Raw genomic sequence first — 26,789 nt, 5'->3', positions numbered from 1 at the left:
TGCGGCAGGGGGAGGACGAGCTTCACTGCACAGGGAGGGGGGGAGAGAGGAGGAGAGGCAGACGGCACCACTCCTCGGCCAGGAAGGGAAGAGCAGAACGGGACCGGACCGAGGGAGGACACACGTTCACCCCCACACAGTCACTCCTACAGAGAACCATTGGCCAGGTCAACGAGTAGAGGTCAGGAGAAGCTGGTGTGGGACGGGGGCGGATGCGCCCCCTCTGGCTGGGGACTGTCAGGAGCGCTGAGCCCAGGAGGAGGGGAAGGAGGAGGGGAAGGAATCGGGGGAGAGCCCCAGAGCCCCGGTTCCTCTGTAGGTTGAACCTGTCTTTCGATGACCATGGGGGAGTGGACCATTCTGGAGCGGCTGCTCGAGGCTGCTGTCCAGCAACATTCTACCATGATTGGGAGGTAAGACTTTCCTGCCACTCATCACCTGTGTGTTTGTGTTTGTGTGTGTGTGTGTGTGTGTGTGTGTGTGTGTGTGTGTGTGTGTGTGTGTGTGTGTGTGTGTGTGTGTGTGTGTGTGTGTGTGTGTGTGTGTGTGTGTGTGTGTGTGTGTGTAAAAGTTTTTTTTATTCTTAATTTTTGCATGTTTGTGTGATGATTGTGTTTTTCTGATTGAAAGTGTGTGTGTGTCTCAGCAGTAGCCTCTACTCTCTGCCTCCCCTTCCCTCCTCTGGAGTGGGTCTAGGGTTTCTGGGATGATGGTGTTGATGTGAGCCATGACCAGCCTTTTAAAGCACTTCATGGCTTCCAACGTGAGTGCTACGGGGCGGTAGTCATTTAGGCAGGTTACCTTCACATTCTTGGGCTAAGGGACAATGGTGGTCTGCTTGAAACATGTAGGTATTACAGACTCTCAGGGAGATGTTGAAAATGTCAGTGAAGACACTTACCAGTTGGTCCGCGCATGCTCTGAGTACACGTCCTGGTAATCCGTTTGGCCCCACGGCCTTGTGAATGTTGATCTGTTTAAAGGTCTTGCTCACATCGGCTACGGAAGCGGGATCACACAGTCATCCAGAGCAGCTGGTGCTCTCATGCATGCTTCAGTGTTGCTTGCCTCGATGTGAGCACAAAAGGTATTTAGCTCGTCTGGTATACCATCATTAGTTAAGGGACAAGCTAATTGAACATAATAAATAGCTGGTATTAGAAGGCATTAGGGTTAATTAATGTTGATTTCAACTATTGGCACTGGTATTGATGGAGGGGCATTGGGGGATCTCTAGTAGAAGAGGAGAGAGATATATACCGAGACAGAGGACAGAAATGGAAGTGTGGAAGAGAGCAGAGCAGCATGAGTTGAAGGTGGAAAAAATGAGTCTGAACTTGGATGAGACGAGATTGCTTTTTGTGTAAATTGAGGCTGTCAAGTGAAGTCTCTGGTTTTGTGTGTTCTCTAGTTACAGCAGTGTAGTGGCAGAAGGTCATGCATGAACAGATTGGAGTCTTATTAGCAGTAGAGACATGCATTGAGGACAAACATTCTGTAATAGATAATTTTTTATCTGGGGTGTAAAAAATCTGCTTCATTGTCTCTCGCCTGTGTGATTAGTTAAATTCAAAGTGTGATTTTCCACCCATTAACCACAATGTGAGTTACTGGTAAACTGCACTCACCATCTGTACGGAATAATCACACACACACACACAACATTGCCAATTCCATATGCTTGCTTACCCAGTGGAACATATAGCTGTATGATTTGAAGTACAGTCCAGTAGAGAAGAAATCTAGTGTACTCTCTCTTTCTGTCCTTCCGTGTTGAGCTGGGGAGCTTGGCTACTTGTGTTAGCATGGAGGCCAACTGAACTGCTGTGCTCATTAACCTCGACCCCAGGTAGTCCCCTGCCACTAGGGCAACGCCAGACCTTCTCTCCCATCCGTCTCTGTGTGTGTGTGTGTGTGTGTGTGTGTGTGTGTGTGTGTGTGTGTGTGTGTGTGTGTGTGTGTGTGTGTGTGTGTGTGTGTGTGTGTGTGTGTGTGTGTGTGTGTGTGTGTGTGTGTGTGTGTGTGTGTGTGTGTGTGTACATAATGTCTATCAGAGTGTGTGGCTGGAAGGCTATATACAGTAGAGAAGAGTGGGGCAAGTCGTGCCAAAGGGTTAGTTGAGCCACCCCTTGTTTCTAGGAAACCATACACAAAATCAGTGACCAAATATTTAGGAAGAGGTTGTCATTTCATGGAGTCTGTGAAGGAAGAAGCCATATGTGGAAAGTGGTAAGCAAGTTAGGTCCAAAAAACTGATTTTCACAAAGTTAAATGAATGTATTGTGTTATAAGTTTCATGATGCTTGTATCTAAACCAAAGTAGATAGTTTAAATAACGTGTTATATATCAGTTGAGCTACAATATGAGGTCCTAAACCTAGCATGAAAGTGCATCCTTGTAGATTCGTGGGCTAATATAGTAAAAATAGTTGCTTTAAGGTAAATTGTGCCATCTGTCCAGGGGAAAGTTGAGCCAATGGCTAATCAATATACCCCATACAAATGATGATTACATTTTGTCTGTTTTATGCATAGTATTTTGAAGACACCTCGCATTCATGTGATTACTCAAGTTCAAATGATGACAAATGTATTCTTCAGTTGGGTTCGCCCCCTTCTAGGCCACAATTGAAGTGTTTTCTTCCCAGGTGAAATGCAAGGCATTGTCACTGGGATATGAGGTTACACCAGGGTAAATTGTGCCAAGAGACCACTTTTTTGCCAAGCTAAGTTTTCAAAACTGTTATGTTTACATGAATTCAGATTATTTCCAAGGATACACAACACCCTGAAAAATATCTAGATATCTTTGTTAGAAAGAATACTATATTTCCCTTGATGTAATAATGTTGAATGTATTACTATATCATTTAATTTGAAACTTTTCTTCAACAATGTGCGTTATGAACATATTTATGTATTACTATTTATGTATTGCTTAGTTTACTAAACTTCAGTTACATAATCACATCGGAAGTGATTATTTAACTTGAGTTTACAATAACATTTTAGTCATTTAGCAGACACTCTTATCCAGAGCGACTTACAGTAGTGAATGCATACATTTCATACAATTTTTTTTTCTTTTGTACTGGTCCCCGTGGGAATCGAACTCACAACCCTGGCGTTGCAAACACCATGCTCTACCAACTGAGCCACACGGGACCACGAAACTGAGCAATACATAAATAGCCTCTTCATAATGCAAATTGCTTAAGAAAAGTTTCAAATGAAATCACGTTGACAGATAATTATGAGGTTTTCACTTTGGACAGTGCTTTTGCACTATGAAGATGTTGTCCTCAATAATGTTCAAGGTGTTAAATGTAGGGTTGTGGTGTAGTATCACTATAGTCATTTTCTTTCACGTTATTCAGCATCATATGGTGCATATGGTTTGGGGTCATGCTAGAGTAGATCAAAGTTCCGAAAGATACAAATCAAGTAGACCACACAAACAACAAAACTAAATAGGTGAGAGTGTATACCATAGGAAGTTGGTGGCACCTTAATTGGGGAGGACAGGCTCGTGGTAATGGCTGGAGTGGAATCAGTAGAATGGTATCAAATACATTAAACACATGGATTCTGTGTGTTTGATGCCATTCCATTTACTCCATTCCAGCCATTATCATGAGCCGTCCTCCCCTCAGCAGCCTCCACTGGTGTATACATATCTCTCCATTGGTCTGAGTGCCATTCGATTGATACACGGGATAAGGGATCAGAATTTTCTTCACATCTCCTTTGAGTTGAGATCAAGCCTCTGTTTGGCAGCTGGAATCATTGATAGCCTGTCTGGTGCAAAAGATGAATAAACTAATCACAGAATTAATCAATGAATGAAAAAATTCAGAAGCAATCGTTCAGAAGCAGAGACAACTCTCTCAATTTGTCTGCAGCGTCTGACAGAGAGCATTATTAATGCAGACATGGACTTCTGTTCATGTCTTTTATACTTAATCTGAGCGCTGCTGTTGATCATGCATTTTACAGGCCCGACAAGAAAGGCTTTACCCCATATCAAACATATTTCAAGACTAATACTCGTCAAGCTAAATTTCAGTCAATCCTTTTATTAATTGTCACATCTTCCTCTGTAGCATCTATATGTGTGGTGTAAAAGGCATTGTGGTGTTTCCACATTCTATACCAGACGTGAGAAATAGCGAGAGACCAACTCTCTCGCTATCTCTCTCAGAACGATCTTCTTGACCCTAACCAGTCAGGCTTCAAGACGGGTCATTCAACTGTGACTACTTTTCTCTGTGTCAAGGAGGCTCTCCGCTCTGCCAAAGCTGACTCTCTCCTCTGTTCTCATCCTCCTAGATCTATACGCTGCCTTCGAAACCATGAACCATCAGATCCTCTCCACCGTCTCAGGGCTGGGTGTCTTAGGCTCTGCACACTCTTGGATTGCATCCTACCTGGCAGGCCGCTCCCACCAAGTGACATGGAGAGGATCTGTGTCTGCACTACATACTCTCACGACTGGTGACCCACAGGGCTCGGTTCTAGGCCCTCTCCTGTTCTCTCTATACACCAAGTTACTTGGCTCCGTCATATCCTCACGTGGTCTCTCCTATCCTTGCTATGCAGATGACACTCAACTACTTTTCTCCTTCCCCCCTTCTGACACCCAGGTGGCAACACGCATCTCTGCGTGCCTAGCAGATATCGAAGCTTGAATGAGAGCCCACCACCTCAAGCTCAACCTTGACAAGACAGAGCTGCTCTTCCTCCCGGGGAAGGCCTGCCCATTCAAAGACCTCTCGATCACAGTTGAAAACTGCACGGTGTCCCCCTTCCAGAGGCAAATATCCTTGGTGTAAACCTGGACAACACCCTGTCATTCTCTGCAAACATCAAAGCAGTGACTCGCTCCCGCAGATTCATGCTCTACAACATCTGTAAAGTACAACCCTACCTCACACAGGAAGTGGCGGAGACCCTAATCCAGGCGCTTGTCATCTCCTGTCTGGACAACTGAAACTCGCTGTTGGCTCCCCACTTATGCCATCAAACTCCTGCAACTTATCCAGCACGCTGCAGCCCGCCTGGTGTTCAACCTTCCCAAGTTCACCCATGTCACCCCGCTCCTCTGCACACTCCAGTGGCTTCCAGTCGAAGCTTGCATCCACTACAAGACCATGGTACTTGCCTTCGGAGCAGCAAGAGGAACTGCCCCTCCCTACCTTAAGGCTAACCCTACACCCCAACCCTCCGTTCTGCCACCTCTGGTCTCTTGGCCTTCCCACCCCTACGGAGGGCAGGTCCGGCTCAGCCCAGTCCAAGCTCTTCTGTCCTGGCACCCCAATGGTGGAACCAGCTTCCCCCTGAAGCTAGGACAGCAGACTCCCTGCCCATCTTCCGAAAACATCTGAAACCCTACCTCTTCAAAGAGTATCTTAAATAATCCAACAGCACCCCCCCACACACATCACCTTCTCACACCGACCCCCCCCCCCCCAATAAAATGCCTTTTGTGAACTAACACTCACACTTTCTTTTGAGAGTGTCTGCTAAATTACTCAAATGTAAAATGTAAATAAGTGGTAATGTGAATTGTGAAATGGGTGGCCCTATAGTGCACCCCAGATATTGGTCTCCTATTTGATGTCTGGGAGTTTGTACATTTTGTCCCTCGGTAGCCTAGATAGATTCCTCTGGTTGCTCCTGTAACTTGGTCAATACTGCTGACGTGGACATGACGGTGTGTTGTAAATGATCCCTTAGTGTTTGGGCCATGTTCAATCTGTTTGGCCAACAGAACTGTCTGTTTAGCCTCTAGACATTAGCGGTAACTGATATCTCTGTGCTGGTCCATTCTATCTGAACTTAGATGCTTATAGCTATTACAGCTATGGGACTAAGTGTTTAGATATATGCAGTGCATTCGGAAAGTATTCAGACCCCTTTACTTTTCCACATTTTGTTACTTTACACCATTATTAAAACATTTATTAAATAAAATAAAATCCTCATTAACCGACACACAATTCCACATTATTATTATTTTTTTTTTTGCAAAAAAACCCAAACAGAAATACCTTATTTACATAAGTATAAGACCCTTTGCTTTTTGACTCGGAATTGAGCTCAGCTGCATCCTGTTTCCATTGATCATCCTTGAGACTTGGAGTCCACCTGTGGTATATTAAATTGATTGGACATGATTTAGAAAGGCACACACCTGTCTATATAAGGACCCACAGTTGACAGTGCATGTCAGAGCAAAAGCAAGCCATGAGGTCGAAGGAATTGTCCATAGAGCTCCGAGACAGGATTGTGTCGAGGCACAGATCTGGTGAAGGGTAACAAAAAATGTCTACAGCATTGAAGGTCCCCAAGAACACAGTGTCCTCTATCGTTCTTAAATGGAAGAAGTTTGGAACCACCAAGACTCTTCCTAGAGCTGGCCGCTCAGCCAAACTGAGCAAATGGAGGAGAAGGGCCTTGATCAGGGAGGTGAACCCAATGGTCACTCTGACAGACCTCCAGAGTTCCTCTGTGGAGATGGGAGAACCGTCCAGAAGACAATCATCTCTGCAGCCCTCCACCAGTCAGGCCTTTATGGTAGAGTTGCCAGAAGGAAGCCAATCGTCAGTAAAAGACACATGACAGCCCATTTGGAGTTTGCCAAAAGGCACCTAAAGGACTCTCAGAACATGAAAAACAAGGTTATCTGGTCTGATGAAACCAAGATTGAACTCTTTAGCCTGAATGCCAAGCGTCACGTCTGGAGGTAACCTGGCACCATCCCTATGGTGAAGCATGGTGGTGGCAGCATCCTGCTGTGGGAATGTTTTTAAGCCGTAGAGACTGGGAGACTAGTCAGGATCAAGGGAAAGATGAACGGCGCAAAGTATGGAGTGATCCTTGATGAAAACCTGTTCCAGAGCGCTCAGGACCTCAGACTGGGGCGAAGGTTCACCTTCAAACAAGACAATGACCCTAAGCACACAGCCAAGAAAACGCAGGAGAGGCTTCGGGACAAATCTCTGAATGTCCTTGAGTGGCCCAGCCAGAGCCCGGACTTGAACCCAATCGAACATCTCTGGAGAGACCTGAAAATAGCTGTGCAGCGATGCTCCCCATCTAACCTGACAGAGCTTGAGAGGATCTGCAGAGAAGACTGGGAGAAACTCAATAAGACTTGAGGCTGTAATCGCTGCCAAAGGTGCATCAACAAAGTACTGAGTAAAGTGTCTGAATACTTACGTAAATGTGAAATTTCAGCTTTTTTCTTTTTAATAAATTAGCAAAAATGTGTAAAAACCTGTTTTTGCTGTGTCGTTATGGGGTTTTGTGGGTAGATTGATGAAAAAATAAACAATTAAATAAATGTTACAATAAGGCTGTAACATAACAAAATGTGGAAAAAGTCAAGGTGTCTGAATTCTTTCCGAATGCACTGTACATAGTGTATACAGATTGCCTGGCTAACCAGACTCCTTGTTCCAGCCAAATTGTATGCCTACAGACGTTAGTTTCTTCTCATCAATGAGTCTGGATCTGAGTACCTCCCCGACCCTTCACCGAATGCGAACACATTCAGGGCCATCTGATTAGTGCAGAAACCGATGGGCTGGGCCAGAGCCAGATACAGCAGTAATTGGCTTTGATCCTCTGATTGGTTATAGATGATCCTTTAACTTTGTTTTGTACAATGCCCCTCGTGCCCCTTGGCACCACAAATTACTTCAATGATGGCGGTCTCAGATGAAAGTACTGTATGTAGCCAACGACGAATCAGCGGAAGAATTAAGTGTGTCGTCGGGCTAGCATACAGGAGTCTTATTTAAGCTACTGTAATGTGTTAGTGTAAGTCTGTGAAGTTGTGTTTCATATGGTCAGACTGCTATTTCAGAGAAGTGTTTCTGGTAAACTCATTATACATCAGGGTCCTGTCACCTGTGCATTGTGGGATTAGAAGGTATGTACATGTGACCGTTCTGGTATAATCCTGTTGACTAGATTATCTTCTGACTTCAAATCAAGTCTCTGCCTTCCTCCTGCCGTCACTGTGGTGTATACTCTGTGTGTTTGTACTAACTGTCCTCTATAACCTTTCTCTCACACACACCCTCCTCTTTCTCTGCTTCCATTTCACACACACACACACACACATACACAAACACACAACCACCTGTGATCTCCCTTACAAAGCTGTAATGCGCTTTTCCAGGAGAGAAATAAGTCTGGGGGTTCTTGTATTAAATCAGATTTAAACACCTTGCAGGTAAAAGAGAAAGGAAGTGTGTTGATGCATCATTTTCACTGCAATGCTGTTGTGGGGACAGTGCCAGAGAGGAGAGGCGCGAAAAGAAGGGCGAGCGGGGATAATGGAGGACTAGTGGATCAGGGAGAGATGAAGCAATGGAAACGAGGAGATGGATGGATGAGGAGGAAGGGATAATGCTGCAGAGGCTGAGGAAAGAGAGGGGTTTGGAGCATGAATACACAGAGGAAGGAGGAGGAAAGAGAGGGAGAGGGAGGAAAAGAGGGGACGGTTCCATGTGCAGACGATCTGAGTAGGCAGCACAGGTTGTTATCATTATTAGTGGCATGCAGTGGTGGAAAAAGTACCCAATTGTCATACTTGAGTAAAAGTAAAGATACCTTAATAGAAAATGACTCAAGTAAAAATCACCCAGTAAATTACTAACTGAGTAAAATTCTAGAAGTATTTCATTTTAAATATACTTAACTAAAAGTGTAAAAGTATAAATCATTTCACATTACTTTTATTAAGCAAACCAGATGGCACAATTTTCTTGTTTTTTATTTATTTACAGATAGCCAGGAGCACACTCCAACACTCAGACATAATTTACAAACAAAGCATTTGTGTTTAGTGAGTCCGCCAGATCAGAGACAGTAGGGATGACCAGGTTTTTTCTTGTGCATGAATTGGACCATTTTCATGTCCTACTAAGCATTTGAAATGTAACGAGTACTTTTCGGTGTCAGAGAAAGTGTATGGAGTAAAAAGTACATTATTTTCTTTAGGAATGTAGTGGAGTAAAAGTAAACATTGCAAAAAATGCTTAAATAGTAAAGTACAGATACCGAAAACAACTATACTTAGGGAGGAGAATATGGGATTTTAACTAGCTCAAACACAAATTGAGAGTGGGAGCAAGAGAGATGGGGGGAGATGGGGGAGAGAAAGAGGAGGAGCGAGGGAGAGACAGAGAGACGGAGGGAGAGAGAGCAAGAGAGAGAGATGCATTTGCAGTGTGAAAGCCATAGTGTTGTAATGTAATTCTGCTCTCTAATCTCTGTGCTTGGTCAGGTCTTCATTCATTATGTTCTGCCACCAGAAATGAGCTGTGTCTTATTATGGAGACATGCTCCATATGAGATTAAATGGCATTTTCACTCTGGGTGTCCAGTATGTGCGGCTGAACATTATGTGACTCTGTTTTTGTGCCTTTGGTGTTAGTGCACTGTCCATAATGTATATGTTACTGCTAGTTCTGTCTGCATGCATGCCTATCTGTGAGTGCTAGTATGTGTTTGAGATGTGTGTGTGTGTGTGTGTGTGTGTGTGTGTGTGTGTGTGTGTGTGTGTGTGTGTGTGTGTGTGTGTGTGTGTGTGTGTGTGTGTGTGTGTGCGTGATGTGTGTTTTCCCAGTGCATCTGGTGTCAGTGCTCAGGGCCGGTGTTGCCCCTTGAGGCTGACGGCAACAGCTGCTGTGTGGATGAATGTGTGTGAGAGCCTCTGGGAGAGCCAGGGCCTGCATGTCCAGCCAACACACCAGCTACTACATGAGCTACCATGGGATCTAACACTGGAGATATAAACACACAGGTTAGACAGCCTACACATCAGCTAAACTGAAATATACTGTAGAAGCAATACAGGACAGCTACAGAGCATTTAGAGGCTATACATAAAATGCATTGGATATAATGTCTTCAAAGCTATGCAATATTACCAACACACCATTCCAACTATAAACCTTTTTCACACTGCAGATATTTCAATAGACACCGGCTCTACACTCAGTTTACTGGCTGTTTCTACCTTTCAGCAGAACTTTAAGAGCTCTAGTAGCCTGCTCCGGTTTGTGATTATAATGTCATCCTGAATCCAAAGATAGCTTTTGAGACTAAATTATCCACTTGGGCTGCAATCAGACATGCTCTTTAGCTGGATGAGCTAATTGGGTCTCCAGTTAGAGACCTGGCTGTGGTGGATCGCTAGAGGCTGCAGGGTGGTTCACATCACATTGCATACCAGCCAAGAACGCCTTCATCACTTGTACATTAATCTGGACAGGCTGTTTCTATAGTAACTCACAACTGTGTATAAGCACACTGCTTGCTGTGTATACTCATTATGAGCACTGATCAATTGCAATACATATGCATTGCAGATCTGGAGAAGGTAGACCTTGAAAAGTATAGTTTCGTTATATACTTCGAATCCTGTGGCTTTCTAGAGCTTTGATTATACCTGGCGCTAACCAGTGGTGCAAAGTATTTAAGTAAAAATACTTTAAAGTACTACTTAACCTGTTTGGATAGGGGGCAGTATTTTCACGGTCAGATAAAAAACGTACCCGATTTAATCTGGTTATTACTCCTGCCCAGAAACTAGAATATGCATATAATTGTTTGATTTGGATAGAAAACACCCTAAAGTTTCTAAAACTGTTTGAATGGTGTCTGTGAGTATAACAGAACTCATATGGCAGGCCAAAACCTGAGAAGATTCTAAACAGGAAGTGCCCTCTCTGACCATTTCTTGGCCTTCTATAGCCTCTTTATCGAAAACAGAGGATCTCTGCTGTAACGTGACATTTTCTAAGACTCCCATAGGCTCTCAGAAGGCGCCAGAACGTTGAATGATGACTCTGCAGTCCCTGGCTGAAAAACAGTAGCGCATTTGGATAGTGGTCGATCTGAGAACAATGAAACGGGCGCGCATGTGAAGAGTCCATTTTACATTTTCAGTCTTTGAACGAAAACAACGTCGCCCGGTCGGAATATTATCGCTATTTTACAAGAAAAATCGCATAAAAATTGATTTTAAACAGCGTTTGACATGCTTCGAAGTACGGTAATGGAATATTTTGAATTTTTTTGTCACGATATGCGCCGGCGCGTCACCCTTCGGATAGTGTCTTGAACGCAAGAACAAACGCAGCTATTTGGATATAACTATGGATTATTTGGAACCAAACCAACAGTTGTTGAAGTAGAAGTAATGGAAGTGCATTCTGACAAAGAACAGCAAAGGTAATCCAATTTTTCTTATAGTAAATCTGAGTTTGGTGAGTGCCAAACTTGGTGGGTGTCAAAATAGCTAGCCATGATGGCCGGGCTATCTACTCAGAATATTGCAAAATGTGCTTTCACTGAAAAGCTATTTTAAAATCGGACATAGCGATTGCATAAAGAAGTTCTGTATCTATAATTCTTAAAATAATTGTTATGTTTTTTGTGAATGTTTATCGTGAGTAATTTAGTAAATTCACCGGAAGTTTCGGTGGGTATGCTAGTTCTGAACGTCACATGCTAATGTAAAAAGCTGTTTTTTTTATATAAATATGAATTTGATTGAACAAAACATGCATGTATTGTATAACATAATGTCCTAGGAGTGTCATCTGATGAAGATCATCAAAGGTTAGTGCTGCATTTAGCTGTGGTTTTGGTTTTTGTGACATTATATGCTATCTTGAAAAATGGGTGTCTGATTATTTCTGGCTGGGTACTCTCCTGACATAATCTAATGTTTTGCTTTCGTTGTAAAGCCTTTTTGAAATCGGACAATGTGGTTAGATAAAGGAGAGTCTTGTCTTTAAAATGGTGTAAAATAGTCATATGTTTGAAAAATTGACGTTTTTGGATTTTTGAGGAGTTCGTAATTCGCGCCACGCCCTATCATTGGATATTGGAGCGGTGTTCCGCTAGCGGAACATCTAGATGTAAGAGGTTTTAAGTAGTTTTTGGGTATCAGTACTTTACTATTTATATTTTTGACAACTTTTGCTTTTACTTCACTACATTCCTAAAGAAAATGATGTACTACATACATTTTCCCTGACACTCAAAAGTACTCGTAACATTTTGAATGCTTAGCAGGACAGAAAATGGTCCAATTTGCACACATCAAGAGAACATCCCTGGTAATCCCTACTGCCTCTTATCTGGCGGACTCACTAAACACAAATGCTTTGTTTTTAAATTATGTCTGAGTGTTGGAGTGAGAAGATTGTGCTGTCTGGTTTGCTTAATATAAGGAATTTTGAATTATTCATACTTTTTAATCTACTTTTGATACTTAAGTATATTTAAAAACAAATACTTTTAGACTTTTACTCATAATGAGTATACACAGCAAGCAGCGTGCTATACACAGTTGTGAGTTACTATAGAAACAGCCTGTCCAGATTAATGTACCAGTGATGAAGGCGTTTTTGGCCGATCCCTTCCTGTATGCAAATTATTTGACAGATATTCAGGATGTGGACACAATCAGGACAAAGGACGAATGTTAGCACCAGGTATAGAACAGACTGTAGGGCACTCAGTGGGTGCATTTACACAAGCAGCCAAATTCTGATCTTTTTTCCACTGATTGGTATTGTGACCAATCACATTAGATTTTTTCATATCAGATCTTTTTAAGAGCTTATCTGATTGGTCAAAATACCTATTAGTAAAAAACATCAGAATCAGAATTGGGCTGCCTGTGTAAACATAGCCAGTGTGAGATTGACTGATGTAAGACATGATCATTTTTCAGCATGTCTTGCTGTGAGGGATCTGAGGCCGGAGCTTTGATGCCGTAGTACAGCACTGTGTAGATGTGGGGCCTGGATCCCCATCCTCGATCTTCTGGACCAGTTAAAACAGTTCAATCAATGGCCTTGTGTACATTATGCCTTTGGCTTGATTGAAGAGGTTTCAAAAAAGCAGGCGAACTTATAATTAAATCTTTTTGATCATCTGCAGTGGGCATCGGATATTCTGCTGGTGAGGGCCCAAGGGCCTTCCTGCCTTAATTTGCTCTAATGTATGGGCCTTTCTCTCTCTGCAGGGTTTAGCAACACTGATGTTTCTAGATGACCTTCTTCCACTGCTTTCTGCTAATGCAGCAATCTACTCCATGCTGATTATCCTGTTCCACAGCAGAATACCACACACACGCACACACGGAATCCCAAACCATCTCACACCTACACCCAGACAGTCCAACACTTGCATAAACCAACAGTTCAGTACTGCAGTAGAACTCACGCTGTGCACCACCATCACATATCCCCAGTCAAGCATTGCAGGAAAAGCAACCCTGTGAATTCTACAGAGTCTAATTGATGGGAGGGAACTTAATAACCTGTGCCTTTCTAAGGCAATACAAAACATGGAAATATCCAACCATATTCAATACAATAATATATTAAACAATATAGATGTAAGCAGCAATGCACGGGGTCCACAGGATAACAGAAAGGACACAAGATCAGTTGGATAACAAAGCAAGCACTCTATCATGTAGGAACTATCTTCCTTTATGTGCAATCAGTGAAAGTATTACTATGGTTATCTCTCAATACCACAAAGATGACACAAGGGAAGTATAGTGCTGTAGGGTGCTTTTGAATGCAGCAGGTAATAATTTTTAAAGTCAGTACTTAATATATTGAGTTTATATATCAATTCTGGGGTCAATTTGACGAATGGTTTATGCTTCAGATTTGTGAAATATTTTCAATGTTATTTTCGTGATATGTCCCATTGTTAATCTGCATAATTTAAATCTCACATTCATTTCGATGAGACAAAGTCCACTCGGTCAATAGTTATTGCTCTAGTATCCTATGTCACTGGTGCCAATGGCATCTATAGTGCCACCAACTGGTCTAGTGCAGTCATCTAAGGTTGCAGTGACTTTATATTCACACAGCTTCTAAGGACATATACAGTACCAGTCAAAAGTTTGGACACACCCACTCATTCAAGGGTTTTTCTTTATTTTTACTATTTTCTACATTGTAGAATAATAGTGAAGACATCAACTCTATGAAATAACACATAGGGAATCATGTAGTAACCAAAAAAGTATTGAACAAATCAAAATATATTTTATATTTCAGATTCTTCAAAGTAGCCACCGTTTGCCTTGATGACAGCTTTGTGCACTCTTGACATTCTCTCAACCAGCTTCATGAGGTAGTCACCTGGAATGCATTTCAATTAACAGGTGTGCCTTGTTAAAAGTTAATTTATGGAATTTATTTCCTTCTTAATGTGTTTGATCCAATCAGTTGTGTTGTGACAAGGTAAGGGTGGTATACAGAAGAAAGCCCTATTTGGTAAAAGTCCAAGTCCATATTATGGCAAGAAAAGCTCAAATAAACAAAGAGAAATGACAGTCCATCATTACTTTAAGACATGAAGGTCAGTCAATACGAAACACTTCAAGAACTTTGAAGTGGAGTCGCAAAAACCATCAAGCGCTATGATGAAACTGGCTCTCATGAGGACCGCCACAGGAATGGAAGACCCAGAGTTACCTCTGCTGCAGAGGATAAGTTCATTAGAGTTTCCAGCCTCAGAAATTGCTGCACAAATAAATGCTTCACAGAGTTCAAGTAACAGACACACCTCAACATCAACTGTTCAGAGGAGACTGTGTGAATCAGGCCTTCATGTTCGAATTGCTGCAAAGAAACCACTACTAAAGGACACCAATAAGAAGAAGAGACTTGCCATTCTGCAGCTATACGCCATCCCATCTGGCTTGTGCTTAGTGGGACTATCATTTGTATTTCAACAAGACAATGACCCAACACCCCTCCAGGCTGTATAAGGGCTATTTGATCAAGAAGGAGAGTGATGGAGTGCTGCATCAGATGATCTGGCCTCCACAATCACCCGACCTCAACCCAATTGAGATGGTTTAGGATGAGTTGGACTGAAGGAAAAGCAGCCATCAAGTGCTCAGCATATGTGGGAACTTCTTCAAGACTGTTGCAAAAGCATTCCAGGTGAAGCTGGTTGAGAGAGTGTGCAAATCTGTCATCAATGCAAAGGGTGGTTACTTTGAAGAATCTAAATCTAAAATATATTTTGATTAGTTTAACACCTGTTTGGTTTCTACATGATTCCATATGTTTTATTTCATAGTTTTGATGTCTTCACTATTATTCTACAATGTAGAAAATAGTACAAATAAAGAAAACCCTTTAATGAGTAGGTGTCCAAACTTTTGACTGGTACTGTTCATAAGGTTTGCATTCCAAATTTCATGGCCTCATGTCCATAGGTTCTGTTATTTTAGACTGGGTTTGATGTGGTGCCATCTAGTGGTGTAGTGTGGCCATCTTTGAATTCAGCAACTAAACATTATCAAATTCATTACAGGCTAATTCATTGAGTCTATATACTGTACCACATCTGGAGTCAATTTGACTTATGGTTCATGAGAAGAAGGTTTTACGAGTATGTTTAGCATTAGCATATGTGCTAACATGCATCTATAGGTAGAGTGCAGCCATATTTGAATGCAGCAACTATTTATATATGGTTCATGAGAAGATTTTTGAAGTATTCTTAGCATATTTTAGCATATTAGCGTATGTGCTAATACACATCAGCTAGTATAGTACGGCCATCTTTGAATGGATCAACTTTAATTTCTCAAACTCTTCAAGGACTATTGTGATGAGTGCAAAGACCACATTTGTAGTAAATCTGACTTTTAGTCCATGAGAAGAAGATTTTGTACGATTATTTTAAGCATAGGCGTTGCATAGTCAAAAAAGTTTATTGTTCATGGTGTCCTTATTTTTTGGAGATATCAATGCTGAACTTGACATGGTTTGTCACAGTAATGTCTCTGATGACCTCAAAAAGGTGAATGTTGTCAATGAAAATTGAAATAATAAGAATTCAGACAATAACAATAGCTTCGCTGTGAACCCCTATTGAGGCCTAATGAACACGTGTCATGTTGATTATAGGTAGGTTAGGAGATAAAAACCATTCAGTCCTATTCAGTGGGAGTTTGAACAGACAGCTTGAGTAGTGTAGTGTAGGTGTGGATGCGCACGGCTGGGCAGGGCCTGCTTCACTGATGCAGCACATAGCAGGTGTTTGAACGATCATGACAATCACTCATAGTGATAGCAGGACCTGGACCAGGCTGCACCAAGGGAACTGCTGCAAAACAAACTCACACAGAACATCTCTGTGACGACTTGACAGTGCAGAGACTCTTTCACACACAGACTCTACCATTGTCGAGATATATAGGGGAGAGTGGGATAAGTTGAGCCAAAGGGGTAAGTTGAGCCACCATTGTTTCTAGGAAACTATACAGAAAATGTATAATTTGACCAAATATTTAGAAAGAGGTAATCATTTCATGGGAAATGGAAAAAGTTAGGTTAAAAAATGAGACAAATTAATTTATTGTGATGCTTGTATCTAAACCAATATATATAATTTTAAGATTGTTCTATACATCAGTTGGGGTCTTTCTAAGCTTCAATATTAGGTCCTAAACCTAGTGCATCCTTGTAGCTGTGTGGGCTAATATAGTCAAAATGTTTGCCTTGGGGTAAGTTGAGCCAATGACCATGGGGTAAGTGGAGCCAATGGTTGAGCCAATGCCAAGTTCAGAAAATGTACGTTTTTTCTTCCCAGGTGTAATGCAAGGCATTATTGCTGGGATATGAGGTAACAACAGGGCATGGCTTATGTTTAAAGGTGTAAAAAAAGTACATTATTTGCTAGGTGTTAAGCCTGTGTTAAAATATGCTTTATATTATTAAATAACAAAAAACATATTGTGTTGAATTGTGTTTGGGAAATAAAAATAGACATGGTAATATTTCATTCATTACAGAAATTTGTAGGCGGAATAACTTACCCTGTCCCGTGGCCGAACTTACCCCATACCCGGGCTAGGTTGTTCCAAGAGACCACTTTTTTTGGACAAGCTATGTTTGCAAAACTGTAATGTTTATATGAATTCTGATTATTTCTAGGGATACTCAACATCCTGAAATATGATGTTTTTGTTAGAAATAATACTATATTTCCCTTGACGGAGTGAAGCTGAATGTAAAAATGGCTCAACTTACCCCACTATCCCCTACAGAAGCTTGTCTTGTTCTATTATACATTCAATACATTGGCAGTACAATCATCTGCTACAGCTCTATATTTTCTCACATTTCAAAGCCCAGAGATACAGTAGGTATAATAAGGGTCTTTGCCATTGGCTTTTTGGAACAGGACACCAATTGCTTCTCATCTAGCAGTATCTGTCAAATGCCTTGCTGAAAAGAAACATCAATACCCATCACTTCATAAAGACTAACCTCCATGTCCGGTCAAACCATCGAAGAGACAAGCACTTACAGTCAGGTCCATAAATATTTGGGCATTGACCAAGTTATTATTATTTTAGCTGTCTACCACAGCATATTGAAGTTGAAATTAAATAATGAATATAATTTGAGGGTTTTCACATCCAAATCGGGTGTACGGTGTAGGAATTACAGCACTTTTTGTATGTGGGCCCCCCCCCTTTTAAGGGACCAAAACTAATTGGACAATTGGCTGTTCAGCTGTTCCATGGCCAGGTGTGTGTTATTCCCTCATTAGTTCATTTACAAGTAAGCAGATAAAAGGTATAGAGTTGATTTGTGGTATTTGTATTTTGAATCTGTTGCTGTTAGCCCTCAATATGAAGTCTGAAGAGCTGTCACTGCCAGTGAAGCAAGCCATCATTAGGCTGAAAAAAAACCATCAAAGAGATAGCAAAAACATTAGGTGTGGCCAAATCAACTATTTGGTACATTCTTAAAAAGAAAGAACGCGCTGGTGAGCTCAGGAACACCAAAAGGCCTGGAAGACCACGGAAAACAACTGTGGTGTATGACAGAAGAATTCATTTCCCTGTTTGAAGAAAAACCCCTTCAAAACTGTTGGCCAGATCAATAACACCCTCCATGAGGTAGGCATATCTGTGTCAAAGCCAACAATCAAGAGAAGATTTCACCAGAGTAAATACAGAGGGTTTACCACAAGATGTAAACCATTGGTAAGCCTCAAAAACAGGAAGACCAGATTTGAGGTTTCTTTAAGTAAAAAAAAACACCTGTACAGTTCTGGAACAACATCCTATGGACAGATGAGACAAAGATCAACTTGTTCCAGAATGATGGGATGAGAAGAGTATGGAGAAGGGAAGGGAAGGAACTACTCATGATCTGAAGAATACCACCTCATCTGTGGTGGCGCGGCAGATAGCCTAGTGATTAGAGTTTTGGGCTAGTAACCGAAAGGTTACTGGATCGAATCCCCGACCCTGACAAGGTACAAATCTGTTGTTCTGCCCCTGAACAAGGCAGTTCCCCGGTAGGCCGTCATTGTAAATAAAAATTTGTTCTTAACTGACTTGCCTAGTTTAGTAAAGGTTAAATTGAAAAACAAATCTGTGAAGCATGGTGCAGGTAGTGTTATAGCGTGGGTGTGTATGGCTGCCAATGTAACTGGTTCCCTTGTATTATTGATGACGCGACTGCTGACAAAAGCAACAGGATGAATTCTGAAGTGTTTAGCGCTATATTATCTGCTCTGATTCAGACAAATGCTTCAAAACTCATTTGATGGCGCTTCACAGTGCAGATGGACAATGATCCAAAGCATACTGCAAAAGCAACCCAATACTTTTTTTAAGGCAAAGAAGTGGAAGGTTCTGCAATGGCCAAGTCAATCACCTGACTTGAATCCAATTGAGCATGAATTTCACTTGCTGAAGGCAAAATTGAAGGCAAAACGCCCCAAGAACAAGCAGGAACTGAAGACAGCTGCAGTAAAGTCCTGGCAGAGCATCACCAGGGAAGAAACCCAGCATCTGGTGATGTTTATGGGTTCCAGACTTCAGACAGTCATTGACTGCAAAGGATTTGCAACAAAGTATCAAAACTCACAATTGAATTTATGATTGTGTTAGTTTGTCCAATTACTTTTGAGCCCCTAAAATTGTGTGTGTGTGGGGGGGTGTACAAATTGTTGTAATTCCTATACGGATCATACAATAATGTTGACAAAACCTTTAAATTAAAGATGAAAGTCTACACTTCAAGCACATCTTCATTGTTTCCTTTCAAATCCATTGTAGTGGTGTCCATTGTGGTGGTGCCAAAATGATGCAAATTGTGTCACTGTCCAAATACTTATGGACCTGACTGTACATGAGAAAACGAGTGTATGTGTCTGCATGTGTTTGCTTGTGTTATTCCCTGCATTCACGTGTGTATTGTAAGAGTGGGAGTGTGTAACAGTGTACTTGGCATGCATTTCACATCTGAAACACTAAATGCGTAAAGATCTCTTCCATTTTATTTTCAAACACAATGAGAGGTAGTGTAGCGTACACACTCACAGCTGCTCCAAAACGGCCAGACGCACATGCCATCTTGCACAAACAAGGGACATACATGGATTATACACACACACACACACACACACACACACACACACACACATCCAAGTACACACACATGCACATACGCAAACACACACATACACACACAAACATAAGCTTACGCAAACACACAAACACCCACACACACACGCACAAGGCCCAGGTGGTGTGAGAACAGTCCTGCAGCAGCATGCTGCTCTATTTAATCTGTACCACAGTAACACATGTTCTACCCTGTCTGCCTCTGCACTGCTGCCCTGCTAGGAATTTGTTCCATCACTATTTCCCTCTGCTTCAGCAGATGTTTTCTTTAATGAGTCCACGCTAAGGTAAACCCCCACTACCCTCCGTATTATTGGTCAACGTGCAATCATTGGAAAACAAACTGGATGATCTACAATTAAGACTATCCTACCAACGGGACATAAAAAAATCTTATTTCACCGAGACGTGGCTGAATGACGACATAGATGATATAGAGCTGGCTGGCTTCTCCGTGCATTGGCAGGACAGCAGCTATGTCTGATAAGACGAGGGGCGGGGTGTATGTCTATTTGTCAATAACTGCTGGTGCGCGATGTCTAATATTAAAGAAGTCTCTATGTATTGCTTGCCAGAGGTAGAATACCTCATGATAAGCTACAGACCACACTATGTACCAAGAGAGTTCTCATCCATATTATTCATAGCCGTCTATTTGCCACCACAAACCAATGCTGGCACTAAGACCTTACTCAACGAGCTGTATAACGCCATAAGCAAACAAGAAATGCTCATCCAGAAGCGGCACTCCTAGTGGCCGGGGACTTTAATGCAGGCAAACTTAAATCAGTTTTCCCTCATTTCTACCAGCATGTCACATGTGCAACCAGAGGAAAAAAAACTCTAGTCCACCTTTACTCCACATACAGAGACACATACAAAGCTCTCGCTCGCCCTCCATTTGGCAAATCTAACCATAATTCTATCCTACTGATTCCTGCTTACAAGCAAAAACTGAAGCAGGAAGTACCAGTGACTCACTCAATACGGGAGTGGTCAGATGACACGGATGCTATGCTACAGGACTGTTTTGCTTGCACAGACTGGAATATGTTCCGGGATTCATCCAATGGCATTGAGGAGTATACCACCTCAGTCACCGGCTTCATCAATAGCTGCATTAACGAAGTCATCCCCACAGTGCCCGTACATTTCCCAATAAGAAGCCATGGATTACAGGCAACATCCTCACTGAGCTAAAGGCTAGAGCTGCCGCTTTCAAGAATTGGGACACTGATCTGAACGTTTATAAGAAATCCCGCTATGCCCTCAGACGAACCATCAAACAGGCAAAGCGTCAATATAGGTCTAGGATTGAATCCTACTACACTGGCTCTGACGCTCATCTGATGTGCCAGGGCTTGAAAAGTATTACGGACAACAAAGGGAAACCCAGCTGCGAGCTGCCCAGTGACGAGCTAAAGCCTACGAGACAAGCTAAATGCCTTTTATGCTCGCTTCGAGGCAAGCAACACTGAAGCATGCATGAGAGCACCAGCTATTCCGGACGACTGTGTGATCATGCTCTCCGTAGCTGATGTGAGCAAGACCTTTAAACAGGTCAACATTCACAAGGCCGCAGGGCCAGATGGATTAACAGGACGTGTACTCATGCGCGGACCAACTGGCAAGTATCTTCACTGACATTTTCAACCTCTCCCTGACCGAGTCTCTAATACCAACATGTTTCAAGCAGACCACCATAGTCCCTGTGCCCAAGAAAGCGAAGGTAACCTGCCTAAATGATTACCGTCCCGTAGCACTCACGTCAGTAGCCATGAAGTGCTTTGAAAGGCTGGTCATGGCACACATCAACACCATCATGCCGGAAACTCTAGACCCACTCCAATTCGCATACCGCCCCAATAGATCCACAGATGACGCAATCTCAATCGCACTCCACACTGCCCTTTCTCACCTGGACAAAAGGAACACCTATGTGAGAATGCTGTTCACTGACTACAGCTCAGCGTTCAACACCATAGTGCCTGTGAAGCTCATCACTAAGGTAAGGATTCTGGGACTAATCACCTTCCTCTGCAACTGGATCCTGGACTTCCTGATGGGCCACCCCCAGGGGGTCAGGGTAGGCAACAACACATCTGCCATGCTGATCCTCAACACTGGGGCCCCTCAGGGGTGCGTGCTCAGTCCCCTCCTGTACTCCCTGTTCACCCATGACTGCATGGCCAAGCACGACTCCAACACCATCATTAAGTTTTCTGATGACACAACAGTGGTAGGCCTGATCACCGACAATGATGAGACAGCCTATAGGGAAGATGTCAGAGGCCTCCGAACAGGCCCACATTAACATTGACGGGGATGAAGTGGAACGGGTCGAGAGTTTCAAGTTCTTTGGTGTCCACATCACCAACGAACTATCATGGTCCAAATACACCAAGACAGTTGTGAAGAGGGCAGGGCAACACGTTTTCCCCTCAAGAGACTGAAAAGATTTGGCAAGGGTCCCCAGATCCTCAAAAGTTCTACAGCTGCACCATCGAGAGCATCCTGACCGGTTGCATCACCGCCTGGTATGGCAACTGCTCGGCATCTGACAATAGTGCGTAGGGCCCAGTACATCACTGGGGCCAAACTTCCTGACATCCAGGACCTATATACTAGGCGGTGTCAGAGGAAGGCCCAAAAAATTGTCAAACTCCAGTCACCCAAGTCATAGACTGTTCTCTCTGCTACCGCACAGCAAGTGTCAAGTCTAGGACCAAAAGGCTCCTTAACAGCTTCTACCCCCAAGCTATAAGACTGCTGAACATTTAATCAAATGGCCACCCAGACTATTTACATTGACCCTCACCCCTTTGTTTTTACACTGCTGCTACTCTCTGTTTATTATCTATGCCTAGTCACTTTACAAATGACTTTGACTAACCTGTACCCCCACACATTGACTCGGTACCGGTACCCCCTGTACAGAGTCTCGTTATTGTTATGCCATTTGCTTGTTACTTTTTTATTTGATTACATTTTATTTACTTTTGTTTATTTAGTAAATATTTTCTTAACTATATTTCTTTAACTGCATTGTTAATTAAGGGCTTCTAAGTAAGCATTTAAGGGTAAGGCCTATCTATACCTGTTGTATTTGGCGCATGTGACAAATATAATTAGATTTGATTTGATCTTTCTCATTTTAAATCTGCCTGTCTCTTACCTTTATCTAGGTTTATTTCACTTCTCACCCCCCCACACACAATTCTTGTTTCTCTTACTCCCTCGACCCTCATGTTCCTTTCATCTCTTGCTCTCTCCTCTCTCTCTGAGCCTCCGCACTGACTGGTTCAAAAGGTGGTTGCTGTGGTAACCGGCTATGAAGAGTGGGTGTGGGGCTAATTTTAAAGACACACCAGGGTCTCCTTTGACACTTCGCTATTAAAAAACTAGAAGAGAGAGGGAGAGAACAGGAGATATGGAGGGGGAGGGAGGGACAGAGAGAGAGAGAGATAGGGGAAAAATGACAGCACGTGTTCAGCAGTGCTACAGACTTTAATTGACTGGTAGCTGCCTATGGCACGTAAATGGAGGCTATCTAAGCTGCTTAGCTACAGTGGAAATGGAGGTCTGCATCTTCTGAGGAACTCTACAGGCTACTGGTCCAAATAAAGTTCACACACTCAATCGATGTCCCATTGAACACTTCCCCAATATTGTGTGATAAATAATAAATACACAGAAAGGGAGGGAGAAAGAGCAGGAGAGACGGGGCATTGCTCCAGGGCAGCACTAGCAGTGGATTTTAAACATAGCTGATTTGGTTTCATTTGGTTTACATATCCACTGATTCCAGCGGAGCATATTGTAGTACATAAGGAAGCATAGATAAAGTACAGTAGTCTACAATATAATGCCGTTTAGATCTTGTGTGTCTGTGTGTGGATGTAGTAGTTCTGGGTAGATTGAGGAGGTGTGGGATTAGGCTCTCAACTCATGTCTCGAAAGGCAGAGCTGTGAGGGAGAGAGCTCATCTCTTATCTGTCTGATGTTGAAAAATGAATGGAAATGCTGGCTGGATAGGAGACAGGTGGGGTTACGCTCAGCCAGCAACATAATGGATATTCATACAGGGACCCACGTGTTCATTATTCACAGTAATGACTGAGACTCTCCTTCTCTCCATCCTCTCCTTCCTTCCTCCTTTGTGTCTTAAATCTCACACACAGCAACACACGCACACACGCACACATGCAAACAGACACAAACACACACACATTTTAATGTGTAAGTCTGAATAGTTTTTCTGTGAGTGTGTTGTTCTCATTCAGCTATGGAGTGTTGATGAGTGTGAAATCCCCTCATCTTGCATACCCACTGGGCACACACTGGTTGAAATGGAATCAATGTGGAAAATTGGATTAGAAAAAAGTAATCAACCAGTAATGTTTTCATCTAATTTCAAACAGCGTTGTAAACGTTGAAATTAGGGTAAAACTTCAATGTAAATACATTGACTTAATCTGACTATTAGGTTGTTACATCAATCTCATTTCAATATAATCATCAGAACTATGTATATGTTGAAATTGCATAGAAAATTCCACATAAAATGTAAAAAATATTGTTCATACTATATTATATATACAGTAAATTATTAGGTGGTTGAAATTATGTTGAATTTTAGATTTGATTATAAATATTTTATTTTACCTTGTTCAAATGTTGATAGTAAAATGGTATATTTAAATCAACATTGTTTCAATGTCATGCTATCAACCCAAATAAAGAGGTATATTTAAATAAAATGTGAAGGCACAATCCAACGATTTCTTCCTGAACAGTGACTCCTACTGGTATATCAGAGGTAATGCACTTCAGTGAGACCATCCAGATGCCTACCTCTGCTTAACTTTGGAAACAACTGTGCTCATTTTAGCTGAGCTATCAACACATTTGGACCTTGATGAGATTCCATACTGATGACTTTTATAAAATCCAATGTATTGTCTATATTGAGTCCACGTCACAATATGTTGACAAATTACGTTGAAACTGAGTTGATTCAATCAGTGTGTGCACAGTCGGTAGTGTGTTCACGTGAGCATGCTATTTAGAGCACAACAACTCCACCCCTCCATACACTCTGCAGCAGCTGAGGGATTCGTCCACATGCAAGCACACACACACACATACACACACACTACTACACACATCTGATAAAACTTGTCCTTGGTGTGAGAGCTGCTTTTGTCTCAATTGATTTGCTATGGTTGAGCTGAGGTACATAAGCACAGCCTTTATTGGCTTAAGACAAATGATGTCACTAACTCACACATAACAAAAGTCAAATCCAACATGCAAACACAGTGCCGAGGAACTTTTACTGAATTATAATAGACCAGTAACATCATACAGTGTACTGTCAGTATCACAGTACTTACAATGATTCTTGTTCTGCTCTGTGACACATGTCTTACAGGGACATTTTAGACTCCTGATAACACATAACTGAAATGTTGTATTTTTCTTCTTCCCCCCTTCCTTCTCCCCAGGATCCTGCTGACAGTAGTAGTGATCTTCCGTATTTTGATAGTAGGTATAGTGGGTGAAAAGGTCTATGAGGACGAGCAGATAATGTTCATCTGCAACACTATGCAGCCGGGCTGCAACCAGGCCTGCTACGACAAGGCCTTCCCTATATCCCACATCCGCTTCTGGGTCTTCCAGATCATCTTGGTGTGTACGCCCAGCCTGTGCTTCATCACCTACTCCGTACACCAGTCCGCCAAGCAGCGTGACCGCAGTTACTCCATCCTGCACCCCTACATAGACCATGGTCACGCAAGTCACCACGGTCGTGGAGGCGATCACCACGCCCGCAAGCTGCGCAACATCAATGGCATCCTGGTGCAGAACCCCGACAGCGGCAAGGAGGAGCAGGACCTGGAGGTCAAGGAAATCCCCAACGTGTCCCGGGGGCTCACGCAGGCCAAGAGCGCCAAGGTGCGGCGGCAGGAGGGCATCTCCCGCTTCTACGTCATCCAGGTGGTGTTCCGTAACGTGCTGGAGATCGGCTTCCTGGCCGGCCAGTACTTCCTGTATGGCTTCAACGTACCAGGGATGTTTGAGTGTGACCGCTACCCCTGTGTGAAGGAGGTGGAGTGCTACGTGTCACGCCCTACAGAGAAGACGGTGTTCCTGATTTTCATGTTTGCAGTGAGCGGCATCTGTGTGCTGCTTAACCTGGCCGAGCTCAACCACCTGGGCTGGCGGAAGATCAAGACGGCCGTCAGGGGTGTTCAGGCCCGCAGGAAGTCCATCTGTGAGGTGCGTAAGAAGGACGTGCCGCATCTGTCCCAGGCCCCCAACCTGGGCAGGACTCAGTCCAGTGAGTCAGCCTATGTCTGACAGAGGTTCCTCCACATGGGGGGACCTGGACTTCTGGACCAAGCAAGCTTTTTCTGGGGAGGACAAACACTTAGCCCAGCTCCCCCCATCCTAAGGGGCACTAACTCTATGTACACTGCAACATTATTCAGGAGCGCAGAGGGACTTCACATGGCCATATTGGAGGATTATTGGAGAGAAGAGCTTTTTGGACTCTACAAGAGAGAGAAAGTACGTCAAGGGCAGTTTTGTTGCTGTAACTAAAGTTAGATTTTAACTGTAGGGGGAGTTGTGCTCTGAATCCTAGGTGATACTAGGTGCCTTCCAAGAGAACACACTGGAAAAAGAGGACAGGACTAATTACTGGACGAATATGAAATAAGGATAGTTAAATAAGAAATGTCTCACCTAAAAAATTAGATCCTTTGCTTTTGCAAAAGGTCAAACATAGTCCCTTCATTTCTTTATGTATGTGTGCATATGCAAGAATGTATGCCTGCACGTGTGTGTGCGAGAGAGTGTATATGCCTTTGTTCTGCAGAGTCAGAGCAGGGATGATGGGCGAAGTTGAGTTGCTGAGGGAATGAAAATAACTTTCTTTCACTTATTTTCCTTCCCTGCGGCAGCTCCACTGTAAGGAGGAGCCAAGCAGAGGTGATGCACCTTTAAAAAAACGTCAAAAATCAACACTAAAACTATACCTCAGCACAAACTGGAAACCTCCTCTCCCCATCTCCACACCCCCAAGTAGCACCCCCTCCTCTTCCCACACCCCCACTAGCACCCCCTCCTCTCCCCGTCCCCACTCCCCCAGTAGCACCCCCTCCCTCCGCTCCCCCACTAGCACCCCCTCCTCTACCCACTCCCCCACTAGCACCCCCTCCCTACGCTCCCCCACTAGCACCCCCTCCTCTCCTCTCACTGTCCCCACACATCCACTAGC

The 26,789-nt window shown here is 43.0% G+C and overlaps 1 protein-coding gene across 1 annotated transcript; it reads left to right on the top strand.

The window, feature by feature from the left end:
* LOC115149031 (gap junction delta-2 protein-like) lies at positions 1-26,212 on the top strand. Its single transcript, XM_029691495.1, has 2 exons — positions 1-413; positions 25,012-26,212. Exons 1-2 carry the CDS (start codon positions 337-339, stop codon positions 25,865-25,867), a joined length of 933 nt encoding a protein of 310 aa, XP_029547355.1. The 5' UTR covers positions 1-336; the 3' UTR covers positions 25,868-26,212.
* Positions 26,213-26,789: the final 577 nt, after the last annotated feature.

Source organism: Salmo trutta, chromosome 15 (assembly GCF_901001165.1).
Source record: "Salmo trutta chromosome 15, fSalTru1.1, whole genome shotgun sequence".
NCBI lineage: Eukaryota > Metazoa > Chordata > Actinopteri > Salmoniformes > Salmonidae > Salmo > Salmo trutta.
This window is presented reverse-complemented; position numbering and strand designations above follow the sequence as displayed.

Coding starts and splice junctions, on each gene's coding strand:
- LOC115149031 (XM_029691495.1), top strand. CDS start 337: ATGACCATGGGGGAGTGGACCATTCTGGAGCGGCTGCTCGAGGCTGCT. Junction 414..25,011: donor CATTCTACCATGATTGGGAG/GTAAGACTTTCC, acceptor CCTTCTCCCCAG/GATCCTGCTGACAGTAGTAG.